Source organism: Mus caroli, unplaced genomic scaffold, assembly GCF_978045245.1.
Source record: "Mus caroli unplaced genomic scaffold, Mus_caroli_1 scaffold_7, whole genome shotgun sequence".
NCBI classification, from domain to species: domain Eukaryota; kingdom Metazoa; phylum Chordata; class Mammalia; order Rodentia; family Muridae; genus Mus; species Mus caroli.
In genome coordinates, this window is record NW_028227262.1 from 26,686,455 (window position 1) to 26,704,519 (window position 18,065).

At 40.9% G+C, this 18,065-nt stretch overlaps 1 protein-coding gene across 2 annotated transcripts in view; it reads right to left on the minus strand.

Annotated features, from left to right (window-relative positions):
* LOC110295777 (murinoglobulin-1) overlaps positions 1 to 18,065 on the minus strand; it is a 53,368-nt gene that overhangs the window by 2,324 nt on the left and 32,979 nt on the right. For both annotated transcript variants that reach the window (XM_085839973.1, XM_085839972.1), the window contains exons 15-33: positions 17,539 to 17,688; positions 16,181 to 16,339; positions 15,462 to 15,543; positions 12,914 to 13,091; positions 12,091 to 12,319; positions 11,218 to 11,344; positions 10,837 to 10,958; positions 10,304 to 10,355; positions 8,213 to 8,296; positions 7,621 to 7,797; positions 7,319 to 7,406; positions 6,098 to 6,254; positions 5,792 to 5,866; positions 4,864 to 5,044; positions 3,907 to 4,130; positions 2,317 to 2,535; positions 2,029 to 2,156; positions 854 to 944; positions 133 to 201 (exon numbers count right to left, since the gene is read on the minus strand). In XM_085839973.1, coding sequence (XP_085696099.1) covers positions 133 to 201; positions 854 to 944; positions 2,029 to 2,156; positions 2,317 to 2,535; positions 3,907 to 4,130; positions 4,864 to 5,044; positions 5,792 to 5,866; positions 6,098 to 6,254; positions 7,319 to 7,406; positions 7,621 to 7,797; positions 8,213 to 8,296; positions 10,304 to 10,355; positions 10,837 to 10,958; positions 11,218 to 11,344; positions 12,091 to 12,319; positions 12,914 to 13,091; positions 15,462 to 15,543; positions 16,181 to 16,339; positions 17,539 to 17,688 — 2,592 coding nt within the window. The remainder of the gene's footprint in view (positions 1 to 132; positions 202 to 853; positions 945 to 2,028; positions 2,157 to 2,316; positions 2,536 to 3,906; positions 4,131 to 4,863; positions 5,045 to 5,791; positions 5,867 to 6,097; positions 6,255 to 7,318; positions 7,407 to 7,620; positions 7,798 to 8,212; positions 8,297 to 10,303; positions 10,356 to 10,836; positions 10,959 to 11,217; positions 11,345 to 12,090; positions 12,320 to 12,913; positions 13,092 to 15,461; positions 15,544 to 16,180; positions 16,340 to 17,538; positions 17,689 to 18,065) is intronic.

Here is an 18,065-nt window from a genome sequence, read left to right on the forward strand (position 1 = left end):
TCCCACATAGACTCATTATTAGAGAAACCTCACCTCGGCATCTATAGGAAGGTGGGAAGGATCCTCACCTGACCCACATAGATCAAGGACTGTCAACCTCAACATGTTTAGGGAGGCAGGAAGGAATCGTACCTGATCCAAATATAATAAGACATTGTTGTTGCTCACTTCTGTTCTGCTCACGTGCTCTAATCTTTCAAGCTGAAAATGAGAGAAAACCCCCATGTTAATGAAAAAGGAAAGACCTTGGAGGGGGAGTGAGAGAGGCAAATGAACTGTAGAAGTGAAGGTGTTAGAAAGGTGATGTTATTGAATTCATTTAAATGAATGGGAAGAAACTTTTCCAATAAGAATGAAAATATATCTTGAAAATTGTGAATGCTACTCTACTAAAGGCCCAACTGTATATGATATGATGTAGTAGTAGGTATTTTTGACTTTATTTGAACATAAAAATAGTCACCCATTTGGTAGTACTTACCCAATATTCTCTGTGCTCTGCTATCGACTTTAGCTTGTTGTTAATTTTCATAGTTCTTCTAACATTTAAAACTACACCTACAATTGTAACATTTAATAATATTTTCCCCTGAATCACTACTGACCAGGATCATTACACTTTAAAAGTTATTGTCAGCTAGATTGTGGACTCAATGAATTCAGAGACCTTTTTTATGTTTCTTGTGCTGGCTGCTATCACCATCCATACCTATATCAGCATTTTAACACCAGCCAAGTGTGTTAAATTAGTGCTAACATTGCTTTGACATGGATGGGTTGACATAATTCTGATGGTGTTGGCAGGCTCCTAATCTGCGGATACAGAGAATCCAAACATCTCATCTCTGTTTACCTTTTTCACTGTTGGTTTCAATGGGATGAAACCAGATAGCATCTTCACATCAGCAATCACCATGTTGGAGGCTGGCCGGCTGCCTGTGTAACTACAGACCAAAGAAATGGACAGAAGGAGTCATCTTAATAGTTTGAATCTTGTCTTTTTCAAGGCCTGGCAGTAATTCCTGATATAGCCTGTGGGATTTTTCCATATTTTATAATACATGGCCTTTACTATTAATATAAATAGATTGCAAAACAATATCGTCTGGAGAGGGCATTAAAATGTCTGTGTCTGTCAAGCATGCTGGCTCACCATCAGCATCTGCTTAACCAGTAAGAGACTTCATATCTAAAACAAGTATGTAAGGAACAGGAGGGCTGATGGCTGATATTGTCCTTTGCCATACACAAACATGCTGGCATACATACTCCCCCCCCCACTACCTCCCCCCACACTCAAACACACACTCACACACATACACTCATACACACACACTCAAACACACAAACACACACACACAATTCTCCCCCCCCACTCAAACACACACTCACACACATATACTTTTACACACACTTGCGAATGTATGATGATAAGTCACTCTGTGGATGTATTCTTTCCATCTAAGATCCCTTTGGTTTCTGCAGTTAGACCCTGTTGCTGGTTATATTTTCCACAAAGATTTTCACAAGTGCCAGAAAATGAGAATATCTTTTTTCTTCTAGAAAAATGGAATCCTAAAAGACCAGGAAGGCTATTCTTTGTTGATGAAGAAGAATAATGTATGTTAAGGTCTCTTGGAAAAGAATAGTGTATTATTTTATTATGATAGTTTGCAAGAAAGGAATCCTAAAAGTAGACTAATTAGAAATCATAAATCTACAATTCTTCATTGTTTACTTTGTTGAAGTCCAGTATTCTTAATTTTTTTACAGTTAAAACAAAATGATAATGAAGAGACTCATATTAGATATCGTTGAACCTGTTACATGAAGAGTTCTAGAAAGACAGCCTTATAGTAACTGAGAGACAGAGACAGATGTTCATACAGAGACAGATGCTCATACAGAGACAGAGACAGATGCTTATACAGAGACAGAGACAAAGGTTCACACAGAGACAGAATGATGCTCATACAGACACAGAGACAGAGGATCACACAGAGACAGACACTCATGCCTATCTCATACCTGATTTCTAGTGAGATCTGGAAGCTGTTGTGGCCTTTGGGGTTGTTACAAGTTAGAGGTACTGTCTGTACCCGTAGAGCAAATGCAGACAGCTGCTTCTCCAAGTATATATTGTATCTCAGCATAGTCTGACAAGTAGTGAACAGAAATATTTCACCTCCATTGCACTGTGTCCTTGGATCAATTTTTCCCAATTTGAGCATAATGAGTGCAGGTAGGCAAAGTCAGACTTTCCATTTTGGGGAAGAAGGCTCACAGCTGTACACCCATAACTTCCCAGCATCTTACCTGAGCATACACACATCCTTCCCCTGACACACTGATGGTATAGTTCCCAGGAATGTCTGGTAATGGGACCTGCTGTAGTAACAGGCGATTAGTGTTCCCCACTTGGAACTTTTGGGAAAATGACCCTGTAGATTGGATGGTCACCAGAGTAGTTTTCTGGCTTCTGGAAAAAGTCACTGCTCCATATTTGGACAGAGCGTCGAGGGCCACCACAGTGTCCTGATGGGAATGAATAAATACATTAAGGGTAGTGTCCATTTGGAAGGTCTTGAGCTCTTTGTTTGTTCTAGCTGTCACAAGCCGTCATGAGATTTTTTTTCTCTAGTTATTTGAGCTCTAGTCTTCATTTTAGGTTTTAATATAGAATACATTTGAAATTAAAAATATTCACATGGTTTTCCTCCTTGGAGCACTGTAGCCATCAAAAAATATAAATACAAATTAGATTTTCTCCTGGAATTCATTGTTTTTCTTCCTTGTCCCTGGTTCCCTTGTTTATACCCTCCATAATCCCACAAAATCACAACCCTGTGCTCCTCGAGAAACTTGCTTCTGTCCTTGCTGAGCCATCAGGACACACAAACAGCATGGCCTAGTGCCTGACCTGATTCAGTCTTATTAAACAGGGAAATCTATGATCTAGTGTTGTGTTTCACTGCCTTGCTCCTTGGTGGCATACTCTGGGGAAGTATACTTCATGATCCAGAAATGATCTCTGTCACATGATCCTTCCCTATCCAGAGAGGTCCAGATGCTACCCTGAGAACAGAGCCCAACCAGAGAGCAGAACCATGCAGCGAGAGTTTTACTGTCACAACAGGGACAGTCTATTGACAGGAAAGAGGGAAAGAACTGAATTGCAAAACATGGTGGCTAGTATCACAGAAATTTTCTTTTCGTACATTGTATCCCCTTTAGAGGGCCCTGCCATCTCGCTATATTTCTCTGGAAATTAATTCTGACATGTCTGCCCAGAATAACTGGAGCATAAATTATAGTTATTGTGGTAGATGTTTATTTCCAGGGATGTGAGATATTATCTCTTGAGAGTTTTACTGACTAGATGATAGAATACTTTACAGTCCTGGTTGTTTCCAAGTATCAAGAGGTTAAGCAGGGCAGCAGGACTTCCTGCTGGCTTGGAGAAAGCCTGAGGGTGATGTGTCTTTACTTAAGATTAGGAGAGTCTGTCAGGAGAAGGGAAACAGTGGTACCTAAGGTCATTAGGGAAACAGACATGTCGGTTTGGTCTTAGGTCTCCACATATTGTTCTAGGGCACAGGAGCTATGTCTAGGATTATGGATAGTCCAGGATATTTGCCATTGTTTTATATTAAGAACTGGGTTTGGGTTAGAAGCTCTCAGTACCATCGGCCTGTTTCACTAGCCATGGTATGAAGAGAACTCCTGTGGTTGGGCACAGGAACTATGGCAATTTGTTACAGGATATACCTTCCATCACTTCCTAGTGACAGAAAATACTCTAGACTAACATTTCCTTGTTCTTCTCTCCTTTTCATCTTGTTACTGTTTTGTGTCTCTTGTTTAAATCTTCTAACCCCATGGGGACTCTGAAGGAAAACCACCAACCTGTGTGGAGGAGAAGCCACCATTAGAATTCTGCTGCTTTGTGAGCCACATGATGGTGCTCATTGACAAAGTGAGATCCTCAGGAGATGGGGCTGGCTGAGCAGTGAGGCGAGCCAGGACCACATAGGCATTCATCTCTACTTCAGCAGAGGAAGCCTGGGGTTTGTACAAATGGTGTTCGGATTTCCTGGGTTTCTGAGGTCTTTTCCAGTGGATGGAGTTGTCTTAGGGTTAAAAATAGAGAAATAATTTAAATTCTGAGTGGTCAATGATTTCAAGTCCATATGTAGAAAGAAGGAACTATAAAAGGTTGTAGAGGGTTTCAAAAATTTCACTCACAGTATGCCCAGATTTGCTAATCCTCAGTAAAAATCTCCAGTTGGTGTAATGGATTGTGATTGAGAAAGCCCATGAAAAGAAATGTGTAAGTTATTAACTAAACCAACCTCAGTGGTGCTCTAGCAGAGCTGCTGAGGAGACAATGGCAGACATAATTCTTTTACTCCTTAGCTCCCTCACACCGAACAAAATGTTGCTTGTTCAGTGTTCAAACCAAATGACTTAGTAAAGTTTCCCAGTGGGTTTATAGTTGCAACTGAAATAGCAAAACTTTGATGCATCTTTCCTCTTTGTGTTCTTCATAGTCTTTACTGCTTCTGGTAGGTATGTCCTTAGCAGAGAGAAAAGCTAAGCTTTAACTACATTCACCTTTGTAACCTAGTTAGACCCGTGTGCATTCTACTATGATAGTATATTTGCTGATTTTGGTTACACTGTCAGAAAATACCAAAGAGAAGGCTGTTGTGCAGAAAGAAGACTCATTTCTTCATGGGGCAGTCCAAGGAGAAACCTCAGTATGCCAAAGAGTCGGGACTAACAGCGCTATCCATGCTCCATAGCTCACCTGCTTTTTTACACAGGAGCTAAATAGAGAGGCACTTGAGAACACAGTCTTACCTTCTTTTATAGCTTCCTCATCAAGTGACTTCAGGATTTCATCTCTCTTATCCTGGTTCCCCGCCAGAGCGAAAGCATAGGCCATCAATGCCTTGGTGTACACAAAGCTGGCATTTCGTCCTTGTTCTATGGTCTTCCAGGAAGAGTCCAGGCAGCTCAGGGCTTTGGAGACAACAGGATGCTGTTGGGAGAACAAGGAAAACTGAGCTACGTGAAAAAAGGGTTCTAGCAGGTCCTGGGACAAATATGGAGGCTTTAGGAGGTTATGCTTTTCAAATCAATCCTCCCTCCCTCTCCTCCCCTCCCTTCTCTTCCCTCTGTACCTTCTCCCCATTCTTTCTCAGTATCTCCCTCACATTGCCCTACCTCTCCCTTCTTCCCTCTCTGTCTCTCCCTTCCTTTCTCCTTCCTTCCCTTACTTCCTCCTCTCTCCCAACCTCTCTCCTCATTACCCCTTCTAACTCCCTTCCTCCTCCCTCCTCCCCATTCTTTCTCTTTCTCCTTCCTGCTCTCTCTCTCCCATTCCCTCCCTCCCTCTCCTTCTTCCCCTCTCCCTCTCTCTCCCTCTTCCCCTCTTCCCCTTCCTTTCTCCCTCCGTCCCTTCCTTCCTATTCTCTCCCTTATCCTCCTTGCCTCCTTCCCTTCCTTATTTCCTATTTTCTTCCTGTCACTGGTTATCTGTCTTCCCTCTCTTCCATCTGTTGGGAGCCATTTCCTTTTATAAACTATGTTCCATTTAATATACAGACAAAAAGGGCTGTGTTTTTGGGTTGATTTTTGGAACACATACAGAATTTCATTGAGCAGGTGGATGCTCATGGATGCACTCTGACAAATGCATAGCATTGTTTAAAAAAAATGCTGCCACTTGGCTTTAGAGAGGATAAAAAGCCACAGGCTTTCACCAGTTTGGGATGCTGGCACCTACCGTAGCTGGGAGTGAACTTTCCAGAAGGGCCATAGTTATGTAGGCAGAGAGGGTCATTTCATCATCTACTCCCCCCTGCAAACAAGAAGGAGTGAGACCAGCAGAATATACATCAAGCGAACCATCAAAGATGCCTTCCCTGCTCATGGCCAATCCACATGTTCAGTGGAAGTTCCCATTCATATCCCCATTATGAAAAAGTACATTCCCATCCTAGAGGCTTATTCCTCCCCATGGTAAGTAGTATGGCCTGACTTTAAGGGGTTATTAGGTCACCATTCTTATAAACAGTTCAGAAAAGATCACCTTCATAGCATTGTTGAACAATGATCCAGAGCTCCGGAAGCAGCCATTGTCCTTCTGCTGTTGGGAGAGCCAGGTGAGGGCGTGGGTGATGTGTGACTCATCAATGAAGATGAAGGCTCGAGCTTGGGCAAAAGACTTGAGCACAAAGGCTGTGAGCCTGATGGGGGAGGGAGAGTGGGGAGATGAATCCTTTGTTCTGAGGCAGTACCTACAAACATGGCTTTCCAGGGGGCCCAGTCCAGTCTCATGAGCAATGAGTCTAAAGGTCTCTGAGAAGAACAGCTGGAGAGCGTCTCTGGCTACTCCAAAGCAGTCATCCATTCCTTGGTCCACTCAGATGTGCATGTACTAGGTGTGGTTTCAGGTATTTCCTGCTTTTCTTTCTCACTTCTTCTACCTTTCACCCTCTGGTGTTTGTCTAACACACCTACATGCTTATCTTAGGCTTCTCCCCATCCCCTTCTCATGATTTCCTTTTGTACATCAGAATAATCTCCTTTCCTAAAAACCCCAGCAATATGTTTTCTGGCTCAAAAAATTAGAGCACTCTTCTTGGTTTATCTCTGGTTCATGTCAGTCTCTTTTTTTCTTTGTCATATGTTGGTCATTTGTCTGTGTGATTTATCTCAATAACACTGTCTGTTTGTTTTTGTTTTGGGTTTTTAAGTAAGTGTGTAAGTTTTCAACATAGATGTATTTATTTCTTTTATGTATATGAGGACACTGTTGCTATCTTCAGACACACCAGAATAGGGCATTGGATCCCATTAGATGGTTATGAGTCACTATGTGGTTGCTGGGATTTGAACTTGGGACCTCTGAAACAACAATCAGTGCTCTTAGCACCTGAGCCTTCTTTCCAGCCCTCAGTAATACACTCTCATATAATGCAAGGTCACATGAAGAATGGCAAGAGCTTTTTGAGTCTCAGTTATGAGCATCTCTGGATGCTCAGCCAAATGTAGCCAGGCATTTGCTGATGAATGATCCTGGAGAGAAATGAGAAAGCCAGCTTCCTGACATCAGGAAAGCACATGGTTCAGAGTCAAAACAGATGAGCCTCACGGGAAACTTAGTTCTGCAGTTTATGGTTTGTGCTACCTAAGACATGTCCGTCTCAGGCCCAGGCACCTGCTAGACTTCCATGAAATAAGATGCATGTGTAGCTGCTGTGAGGAACAAGAGTTGAACAAGGCCTGGCACACAGTGGACTGTTCTTACCAAGTGTTTCCTTCTCTCTCGCCATTTTGATCCCCGAAGGCACTGTAGGAGCCATCCTTGTGTTTGTAGTTCAGCTCTCTCTGGTAACCTGGAATAGAAGGCTTTGGGTGTGTTCTGAAGAAATGGATACATCAGAGAATGGCAGGCTATAAATCTGAAGGCAGAGAGGCCCTCACATACCCTGGCTTATAGGACTGATCAAGAACAGTGCTCTGCTCTCCCCTCCAATGTTAGGCCCATTTCTAGACATTTCTAGAGAGGACATTTACAGGAACAAGGTGGAGTTTCTGAGCCTCACTGACCAGCTCTGAGGAAGCCAAGGGCTTTAGTCTTGATCGTCTGGGTCAGCTGTTGGGTTTCATTCAGATATTTCAGTACGTAGATGTTGGGAGCAAACAGGACCATGTTCTGCTCCCCACAGCCATAGGGCATGTGGAGAAGATTTTGTGTGTTTCTTATGGCTGAACTCAAGATATCACCTGGAAGTGAGAGGTAGGACATCAGAATGGCCAATATCTTCAAGAACAAAGCAGTGTCTTCCAAACTTTATATGCCCCAGTACAGGGGAATGCCAGGGCCAAGGAGTGGGTGTGGGTAGGTAGGGGAGCAAGGCAGGGGAGGGTATAGGGGACTTTCGGGATGGCATGTGAAATGTAAATGAAGAAAATATCTAATAAAAAATTGAAAAAAGAAAGAATCCCTTTTCAGTGATGTGAAGGAATTTTATGGGTGATGTGTGCTAGAACCCAGTGGGAATTGAGGGGATAAAGACAGAAGAAGGATGCTAAAGAGACCAAGTGTAGTAGTTTGGAAGCTACATTTGGAATCATGGCGGGGGGGCAGGGCAGTGATAGTGAACATTGTTCCAAGTCCCCCAGGGATGAATTGACTCACCCATCACAGAGAAATGGGCTCTTGCTGAATCTTTCACTACTGTTGGTGGGAGGACCAGGGACATTTTTTCAGATATCTCAGCATCTTGATAAGCAAAAGAAAGGGGTAGATGATCATCTTTGTTCTCTGCATCCCTAAAGAGTCCTAAGTTCAGTGTCTTCAGAGCTACATTCTTGCTTCCCTAGAGAAGTTATTTTGAACTAAATATCACAAATCCATGTTTCCTGGTACCACAGGTGTGTCAAGCACCAGGGCATGATCTCTTATCACCTATTGCTTTGGAACGAAGCATCTGTCTAAAATGGAACATCTGTGCCTCTGTGATCTGTGTTCTACTTTTATCAATGCCTTACTTAGTTTCAATAAACACACAAAAATGTGTTATTGGCTGAATTTTGGTGTGGGAAAATCTTGTGTGTGTGTATTTGTGTGTCTGAACTTTGACATAATTTATAGTTTTGGGGGGAGTAGGGAAACTCAACTGAGAAAATGCCTCCCTAACAGTGGTCTGTAAGCCAGTCTTGAAGCTTTTCTTTCATCATCATCATCATCATTATTATTATTATTATTTTGATTTTTCTGAGACGGGGTTTCTCTGTATAGTCCTAGTTGTTCCTGGAACTCACTTTGTAGACCAGGCTGTCCTCGAACTCAGAAATCCCCCTGTCTCTGCCTCCCGAGTGCTGGGATTAAAGGTGTGCGCCACCACGCCTGGCTTTTCTTTTTTAACAATAGATGTGGCAGGTCGTGGCCCAGTGTAAGAATTCTGTGGAGTATAAGAAAGCAAATGGAACAAGGGCCGAGCAAGCCAGAAAACTGCGCCCCTCCACAGCTTCTGCTTCAGTTCCTGTTTCCGGATTCCTGCCCTGCCTTTGCCTCATCATAGATTGTGAGCATGTAAAATGGTTAGCTCTCTAAGTTGCTTTAGTCACGGTGTTTTATCTCAAGGATGGAAATCTAGAACCAAGCAGTGTGTGTGTAAACATCCAGTGTGTCCGGATAAGTGAATGGAGAAATCCTGAGCCAGCTTTTGCTCGTCCTGGTTCCCTGAGTTGCTTGGGAAGCTCTCTGATCCCATGCAGCCGTCCCAGATGGCTTTCTTATGGCAGGGATGGTGGGTGGATTGCCTTGTAATCAGTAGCTATGAGGGGAAGCAGAGCTGACCGGTGGAAAGAATACAGCTTTTGTTATCCATTCTTTGGCTTTATAAAAAATTATCTTCAGCGACCCCCTTCCCGCTCTTTCTTTCATGGAAAACATTAAAACGATTTTGGTATTATATGGTGATTTTCTTCCACCCGCTGTTAGGAGTTGCTACAGTAGTTTACCTGATTTACAAAAAAGTTTGCATTATTTCATGTCTTTTGTTAACTTTCATATAATAATGGATTTTACATTAAATTAAATGTAAATTCTTTATTGTTTTGACAAATAGATTTGAGTAGACACTACTTGCTAAAAGAGGTGTCAGCTTTGGAGTCATTATTGTGAGTGGACAGTCTCTGACCTTATGCTTGTACCTTATAGGCAACAATGAGCTTCCTCTTGTGGGATAAGTTGCAATATTTTCTCTGTAATAGTTAGCTTTCAGTGAGCAGCAAGGATAAATGAGCAAGTCATAAAACAACCACTAGAGAAAAATGGCATGCTAAGTACATACCATGATTTAGCTTGGCTTATGTATGAAATTTTACAACTATATATATCCATTTTTATTTATGCTCTAAACAAAGAACACATATGGTACTTCCAAAGATATTCTCTATATTCGCACCCTTCCCCTATTTTAAAGAAAATTTCAATCCTGAGTTCATCTCAGTCATTCCATATCTATATCTTTCTAAGTATTGAAATGGATGAAGAGGCTTCTTATTCTAAAAATAAAAAGGACTACAGTGAAGTGTGTAGTCCCAGGGGAACTATACTCTTGAGAGCTGCCTGGGGTAAGTGATGATCATAATTTACATGACTTAGTTTAGTGTTTTAGTGGTTATAAGGTATACTGTATTCTGTTTTTCTTGTAGGAATATTGCAAGATCTCTAGGTAAGTGACTTAAGTTACTGTCTAATTCAGTTTTGAGAGGTTCTCACCTGATGTGCAGAACAGTGAGCTGAAGGTATGCTCTTTCTTGATTCCTTCAGGCTTGGACAAAAGGACAGGAAATTCAGACATGAGAAATCAAACACTGAGTATGCAACCACCAAATGTGCAAGCACAGAATTGCTGGAGGCAGTTTTTGTTTGTTTTGTCTTTGAGAGACAGCTTTACTTGTGAGGACATGGGCTGGAATGGCTTCAGGATGTGAGAATTTGGGCATGCCAGGTCAAAAAGAAGGCAATAGGGAAAGATAATAAAGACAAAGGGGTGGGGCATGATCAGAAGAAAGCAGTATAACCTTAAGAAGTTAAACTGGCTTAGATTATCCTCCTTGCCCCCTAAGCTTCAGTTAAAAGTCTAGGAACGGAAAAGAAAGCACAACACAGATCTGTTTAGAAGCATGAGCTTGCCAGTTATGAACTATCTCAAGGTCACATGATATTATCTTTTAATTTTCATCTAAATATAGTCAACACTGCTCCATTTTCTGGACTCAGCACACTGCTGACTGGGAAGGTTTACTCACCTCAACTATCAAGACTTTGACTACTGTGTCCTTTCTCCCAGTTTCAGGAACTGTAGCCACCTCAGAACCACAGGGCTCTGGGGACTGTTGTGCTTCAGCAGACACAGAGAAATTCACATTCCCTGAAACAAACAGTCCAGAGAGCTGAGCTCAGATCTGCCAGGAACCTGGTACCTACCAAATCCCCTAGATCTGCAGGGCCTCCTTGGTTCTAGGAGTGGTCCAAGAGCTTGTATGGTATTAAAGGTGTAGTAAGCATACACCAGAGTTAGTAATGACTGGGCGCTTCCTCTTGGGGACCCAATGAAAAGAAAGTGACTAAAGAAACCTCCCTATACTTACCTTTTCTGGGTAGATCCCCCTCACAAAATTTTCACTCACCTAAAGTCTTGGGAGTTACCAGCCAGGATGAGGTGTGCCTCCCACTGGCACTGAGGCAGTAAGAATCTTGGTCGTCTCCCACTGGGACAGCTGTGAAATCAGGAGAGGCTTCCAGCTGCACACTCATCTGTGGCCCAACATGGAAAAAGAGACAGCAAAATAAATAAATGAAAAGAAAGATGTTGCCATGGAAGGACAGCATGTTATGCATGGTATTAGGTAGGCAAAAGTCTTACAGGGATTTGTGTTAGAAAGAGGAGAGAGGGAATGTGTTTGGCAAACATGCCTAAAATGTCATGTAAGTTGACACAGAAGGCTTGCAAAGATGTCGTTTGCACATGCATTTCTAGAGTGTTATTTAGCTATCATCTATGTATTATCTACACATACTATTTAGCAGATAATTATATATCAGTATACTTATATTTGTTTTATTTTGATGGCAGAAGCACATTAATGTACTAGATTTTTAACTAACATTTTAAAGTATTCACCTCCGTCTAATGAAAGAAAAATTCATTGTAATACAATATATCATTTTATCCTGACAACAACCTCATACATATATATGGACCAGGCCTTTTGATTATATACAGAGGCTACATGCAATATCCTCTCTCTGTTACTACAGTATGTGCTGTTTACATACTGGCAAAACCACCTGATTTTATGTCATGTTCACACTGTTAAACAACTCTTTGCTGTGTATATTTAGCTAGAGTATGGGAATTGTTTAAACATTGGGCACTACTTGCTGACCGGTCCAGTACAACCTCTTCCCCCCTTTGTTTATTCTTTTCATTTAAGTCTTAGTTACAATCTACACACACTAATCATCTCCTCTGGCCATGCTGAATTCAGAAAGGTATTCACCCGCATGCTTGTAGGGAGGTAGTTCATCACAGTGGCTTTGAGCATGAAGGCTTCTCCACGGACCACAGAGTAGGGCAATGAGACTTCCACAAAGAAGGGCTGGAAGGCTTGGAGAGATACCACAGAAGAGAGGCCAAGGCCAGTGTCGTTGGACAAGCAGAGGGCTCCAGCCTTCCATTCAGTGATGGTGTCAGGGACAGTCATTTCCACTTCAGCCACTCCTGTGGAGCTGGGAGAGAGAGAGTGTGTGTGTAAAGCACAGAAAGTGAGCCCATGAATTAGTTATCTCTGAGATGGTGAGTCTGAGTGTGACAAACCCTTCCCTTTAGTCCTTCAAAGGAACGATGAGGGAACAGAGTATCAGGGACTCCAGATGGCAAAATGAAAGGTCTTTCAGTAATCTTGTTTTTCCAACTCAAGTAATAGACCCACAATTTCTCAAACTTCATATGTTCATGGAAATCTAAACATAGATGTGAAGTTTTCTCTGAATTCCCTTCTTCAAAATATCATATAAGAGTTGTATGACTTCTATGGTCTTCTCCATGTAGCCATCCCATAATCTGCTCTATATAAGACTGCCTCACCTACTACTCATTATGGTGATCCTGAATAGTTTTAACCATCAGGCAGGTACTTGAATTTTTTTCTGTGCATTTCCTGGGAGGGATGGAAATAAATGTATTTTATACTTGATGGGTTGATATGCTATGGTTTTCTAAATGACCAATTTCCTTGGTTTATGATAAAACTTAATTAGGGAAATAAAAGTAAACACAAAAAATTATACCCAGCTCAAATAATACAAATGGAAATCACTTACTTTACTGTGACTATATCCCAGACCCAGGTTTCAGGAAAATATTTTCGAATGGTCTCGGTAAGTGGATCATTAGATGGTGGATCTTTACGTGGTGGCTCTTCAGGTCTTTTACTCAATGTCGTGCGTAAACTCAAAGCAAATTCAGGTCTAAATGCAAGATCAGATTCCACAGGAGGCGCTAAGAAGTTACAATGGAAGAAATGAACATAGTACTTGAATTCAATGGAACATAGTGGTGTAGTGTAAATGTAGCTGAATTTTCAGTTTCTTCTTGATTGTTAAACACTATAATAGTGATGCTGAAAATGATGCATTGAACCACTCATTTTGGAGGAGACTGGGTAACATCCTTGTCATAGGTGAAACCTTAGCTAGAGTAGTTGAAGTTGGAAGGAACCATGATGCATATTTTCTTGGGTTGGATATTGGATAGTTAGTGAAAACCTACAGATATAATGTGTCCCCTAGGAGGAATAAAGATCCATAATTTGATCCTAGGCAACAAATCTCATGACAATGAGAATCACTCCAGACAAGATCTGAATGATGTCTACATTATTGGCAGAGATATTCTTGCAATGTTTTTTCTTTCTTACAATCTGTAACATTAACCCAATGTTTTAATAGGTTTTCAATTTGGATAAAAACTGGAAGAGGTATATGTACAAGCTCTTGCACTAGAAATAGGAAGTTTATTACTCAGGAACCATAGCATTGGCTTGGGTTTGTACTGGCAAGAAACACAGGAATTAAAGCTGGTAATAGAAAGTCTGTACTCTGCTGTTTTTCAAGGACAAGTATACACACTGATTTAGTTAGGGCTTCCCCTAAGTATTTCCCAGCTGACTTCTAAGTCTAGAAAATCATTCCCAATTTTTTAATTCACACACACACACACACACACACACACACAGAGCTTAATTTCTATAGATACTTCCCTGTGATAGTCACAACCTGTAACCTGACTGTGGTCTTTATATTTGCCTTCAAGAACTAAGTATTTTCTAGTGTTTTAAGTTCTTCACCCATTACTTTAACAGCTACAGGGATAGTTGCCAAATTATTCCATTGTCTAGAGTAGTCACAGTGCCTTAGGTCCTCTTGCTTTTAGAAACGTGTGAAGATATTCCAATTTCCTTTTTCAAAGCATTTTCTGCGTGAGCTTCATAAAATCTCATCATTAAACTTAATTTAATATTGGTTTAATTTGCATGTTAGTTTAAGACTGGTAATTTCCCAGCATTATCTTAACTAAGGAGTTCTGTTTTTATATTTACATATCTACTGTACATTCTAAATCATTATGAGGAAAATTAATATAGTCCAGTCAGAATAAGGTTTTATTTTATGTTAGTACAGATATAAAAATAAAGTTTAGTGTTTAGAATATAAATAATGATAAAGATAGGGTTTCATGGTTTTAAGTTAAATTGCAGAGGGATAGGAATAAAACCTGCATGGTAATGGCATAAAAATTGACATGTAGATCAATGGAACATAACAGAAGACCCAAACACACTCATGCAATCCCAGGCATCTGATAGTTGATGTAGATGTCAAAACGTAACCCATGGGAAAGACAGCATCTTCAACAAAGGGTGCTGGGAAAACTGGATGCTCACATACAGAAGAATGAAAGTAGACCTATCTGTATGACCCTGCACAATAATCAACTCCAAATGCATCTAAGACCTGAACATGAAACTTGAAACTGCTGGGGGAAGAACCATAGGCAGCAACCCTACAAAACACACGAGTAGGAAAGGACTCAGAATGAGACCCATTCACTTAGAAATTAAGGTAAATACGTAGCAAACGGGGACCTCACAAAACTGAAATGCTTTTTGCACCACTAGGGAGCAATCAATTGAGTGAAGTGGAAGCCTAGAGAGTGGAGAAAACCTTTGCTAGCTATACATCTGATAGAGAATAGATACCCCAATATATAAAGGACCCTAAAAACAAAGAGTCAAGAAAACGAACACCCTGACTTAAAGAATGAGCTGTGGATCTGAACAGTGGTTTCAAAAGAAATTTTAAAAGGTTAAGACACATCATTTATCAGTGTTTGTTATGCTAGCAATTGCCACATGTAGATTAAAACAACCCAGATTCCATCTCACCCCAGTCAGGATGGCCAAGGACAGCAAAAGGACTGACAGCAAGTGCTAGAGAAGACAAGGGGAAAGGGAGCCCTCATTCACTGTTGTGGGGATGCAAATGGTGCAGTCACTCTGAAAGGGACTCAGATGAGAGGAGGAGGAAGATTAAGTGGTTCCTTGGTTAATATATGTGTGTGCATGCACCTTTCCACACTTCATGTAATGATCCTATATCACAAAAATGATTGCATTTTGTCTCATTTTAGCAGTGAAGGAAGGACCTCCAGCCTTTAATGTCCTTGTAGCAGCATATATTTGGACACACTTTGCGCTCATAAGCTTGAGTTCTTTTTCTCTTACTGGATTGCCACTGCAATTTTATTTTACAAGCTTTGATAAATAATTCACACGTACTTTGTTTTGAAAATATTGATTTGTTATTTTACCTGATATTTGAACCATGTCATCATCAAAACAAATTGTAGGACGTTTGATCTTCAAGTTGGTGAATGCCTTTAAACCCATGTCCTAGGAAGAAAAATATTAATCAATTAAAATAGCTCAAACTCCTGAAAAAAGTGTGTATAAATATTGCAATAAATATTTCACATGTAGTTTTGCATGTTCAAGTAGGATTCCTATTCAAGTTGTTTGTCTCCTACTTGTTAGGGAGCACAGTGAAGACCATATAATTTATAGTGAGGCATATGCAGGTCATCTTACTGATACAATGCTGTTATTTTTACAAAGCATTCACAGCCATGCATGGTGGTGCCTGCTTTAATCCCAGCACTTGAGAGGCACAGGCAGACAGATCTCTGGGACTTTGAGGCCAGCCTGGTCTACAGAGTGAGAACCAGAACATCCAGAGCTACTCAATGAGAGACTGTCTGAAAAATCATTTATAATAATAATAACAATAATAATATCCACCACACTATGCAAGTTTTCTCAATAGAGAGAAAAAAATCATCCAGATTGGCCACTTCCCAAGATGTAGATTTTGGAACGCTTAGGTTTTGAACCCATGAACCAACACGTGCAAGGTGGGTGGTCTGACAGTGACTCATATCCCTGTCCTGAGCCTAAAATTCTTTACTAATATAGCATTTCATTAAACCTAAATAATTCACAGAGCAGCATGTCAGTAGATAATAGGGCTTACCTCCACATATCTGTAGACATCCTTCTCTCTTCCATGTGGTACCGAATATGTGTGCTTCTCAACCACCCATGATCTGGACCTTATACAGTCTTCTTGGTCTTCAGACAGGTGGGAACTTGGAATGAATTTGTTGAGCTGCATACCTGGCAGACTGTATATCTGTAAGAGACAGGAGATGAGGAGGGACATGTGGGGAGCACTTTCCAAGTTAGCTTTGTCTAACATTGTGCTTCCCGAGTTGACTGACTCGTTGGTTCTGGCAGGACCCTCTCTCTTGAAACATACTCACCTCCCCCGCCCCCAAATAAATGTGAGTACTACAAATACCGGAATGTTCAAGAAATAGCTCTTCTAATCAGTAGTACAAGGCACCCAGTTCACAGAGATAGCAGGGTGGTATGAACAAGGGAACTCCATCCCCCTTTAAATAACCCTTGCAGTTTTTAAAGAAATTGCCAGTATTCGTCAGCTAAAAACAACTGCTCAAGAAATCTCTATAGAATAGATTTTGGGAACGTAAAAATCAAAAATGAAAATATTTTAGATGGATACTTCCCAAAGAATTTTCTGCATGACCTTCATAAAATCTCTTATTTAACTTATTTAAGTTATCTAAATAACTTAATTTAATATTGGTTTAATTTACATGTTAGTTTAAGACTGGTAATTTCCCAGCATTACCTTAACTAAGGAGTTCTGTTTTTATATTTACATATCTACTGTACATTCTAAAACATGCTACTAGCCAGTGTCAAAAATAATTTTTACACCATAGAGTGATCATATAATTATTCCTAATAAATTCTGTTTTTAATTCAATAAAAGGAGGAGTTTTATTGTTAATATCTTGGGCAAGACACCTATAAATACTGTATGGTTTCATTTGTGCTTCTGAGAATTTTCAAAACAAGTTGAGAACCTTGCATTTTAAAATTTAAAAATTTTAAATAATTCTATCCTTTTCTCTTATTTGGGTAACTCTTGAGATTGTAAGATTCTATTTGTGTAAACAGTTTCATTTGGCTCCCACATGCAGCGTGACTCTGAAAAGCTCCACCAAGAGCATCTGAAGGGGACAAGCCACTCCTGGGGCACGACAGGTGCAGTAAGAGCACAGAAGGCTCTGCAACTCACAGAGCGCCTTATTTCCTTCCATGTCTTCAGTTTATTGGCTAAAGTTTTCTGATCCGTTCTTCGGGATTTTACAATGAAGAGCTCCCTTACAGAAGCTGTCAGCATTAAATGCAGTATTTTTGCATTCAAGATCCCTAGTGTCTGAACAATCACTGTTTCATCAGAGCCAGGGTCACTTCTGGACTCTGTGGATGGGTTTTGGACAGAGGCAGAAAGGGACTCACCCAGGAAGGGGAGAGCTCAGCCTCGGGCTTCAGGAGCAGCACACTCTGGTCCACAGCTCTCAGGCCACAGAGGGACTGAGGAGAAGCGGTGACCCGCAGACGGGTTTGTGAGGAGGGAAGACTTTGAGATGAGCTGAAGCTCAGGTCCACCTGCGAGAAGGAAAATCAAGCTTAGTAGTGACGTTTCCTGCTTTTGCAGTCCTGAAATCTGCCACTCGAAGTCACCCTGATTCTCTGCACACACATCTGTTTTTCCAGATAATGAATACTGTCAAAAGCACAACTGAAGTTCCTTGCTTCCCCTTTCTCCCCTGGGATTAATTTAGGAAGACAGGAAATGTGTCAGTCAAACTCCAAAGCAACAAAAGGATGATTTTCATTGAATTTCTTCAATTAACTCATTTTTTTGTGTATGTGCACATGTATGTGACTGTGGTGTAATGCACATGCGTGTGCAGGTGCATACACCCGTGCACCCATCAGAGGCCATAGGAGGGTGTGAGTGCCCTGCTCCCACTTTCTACCTT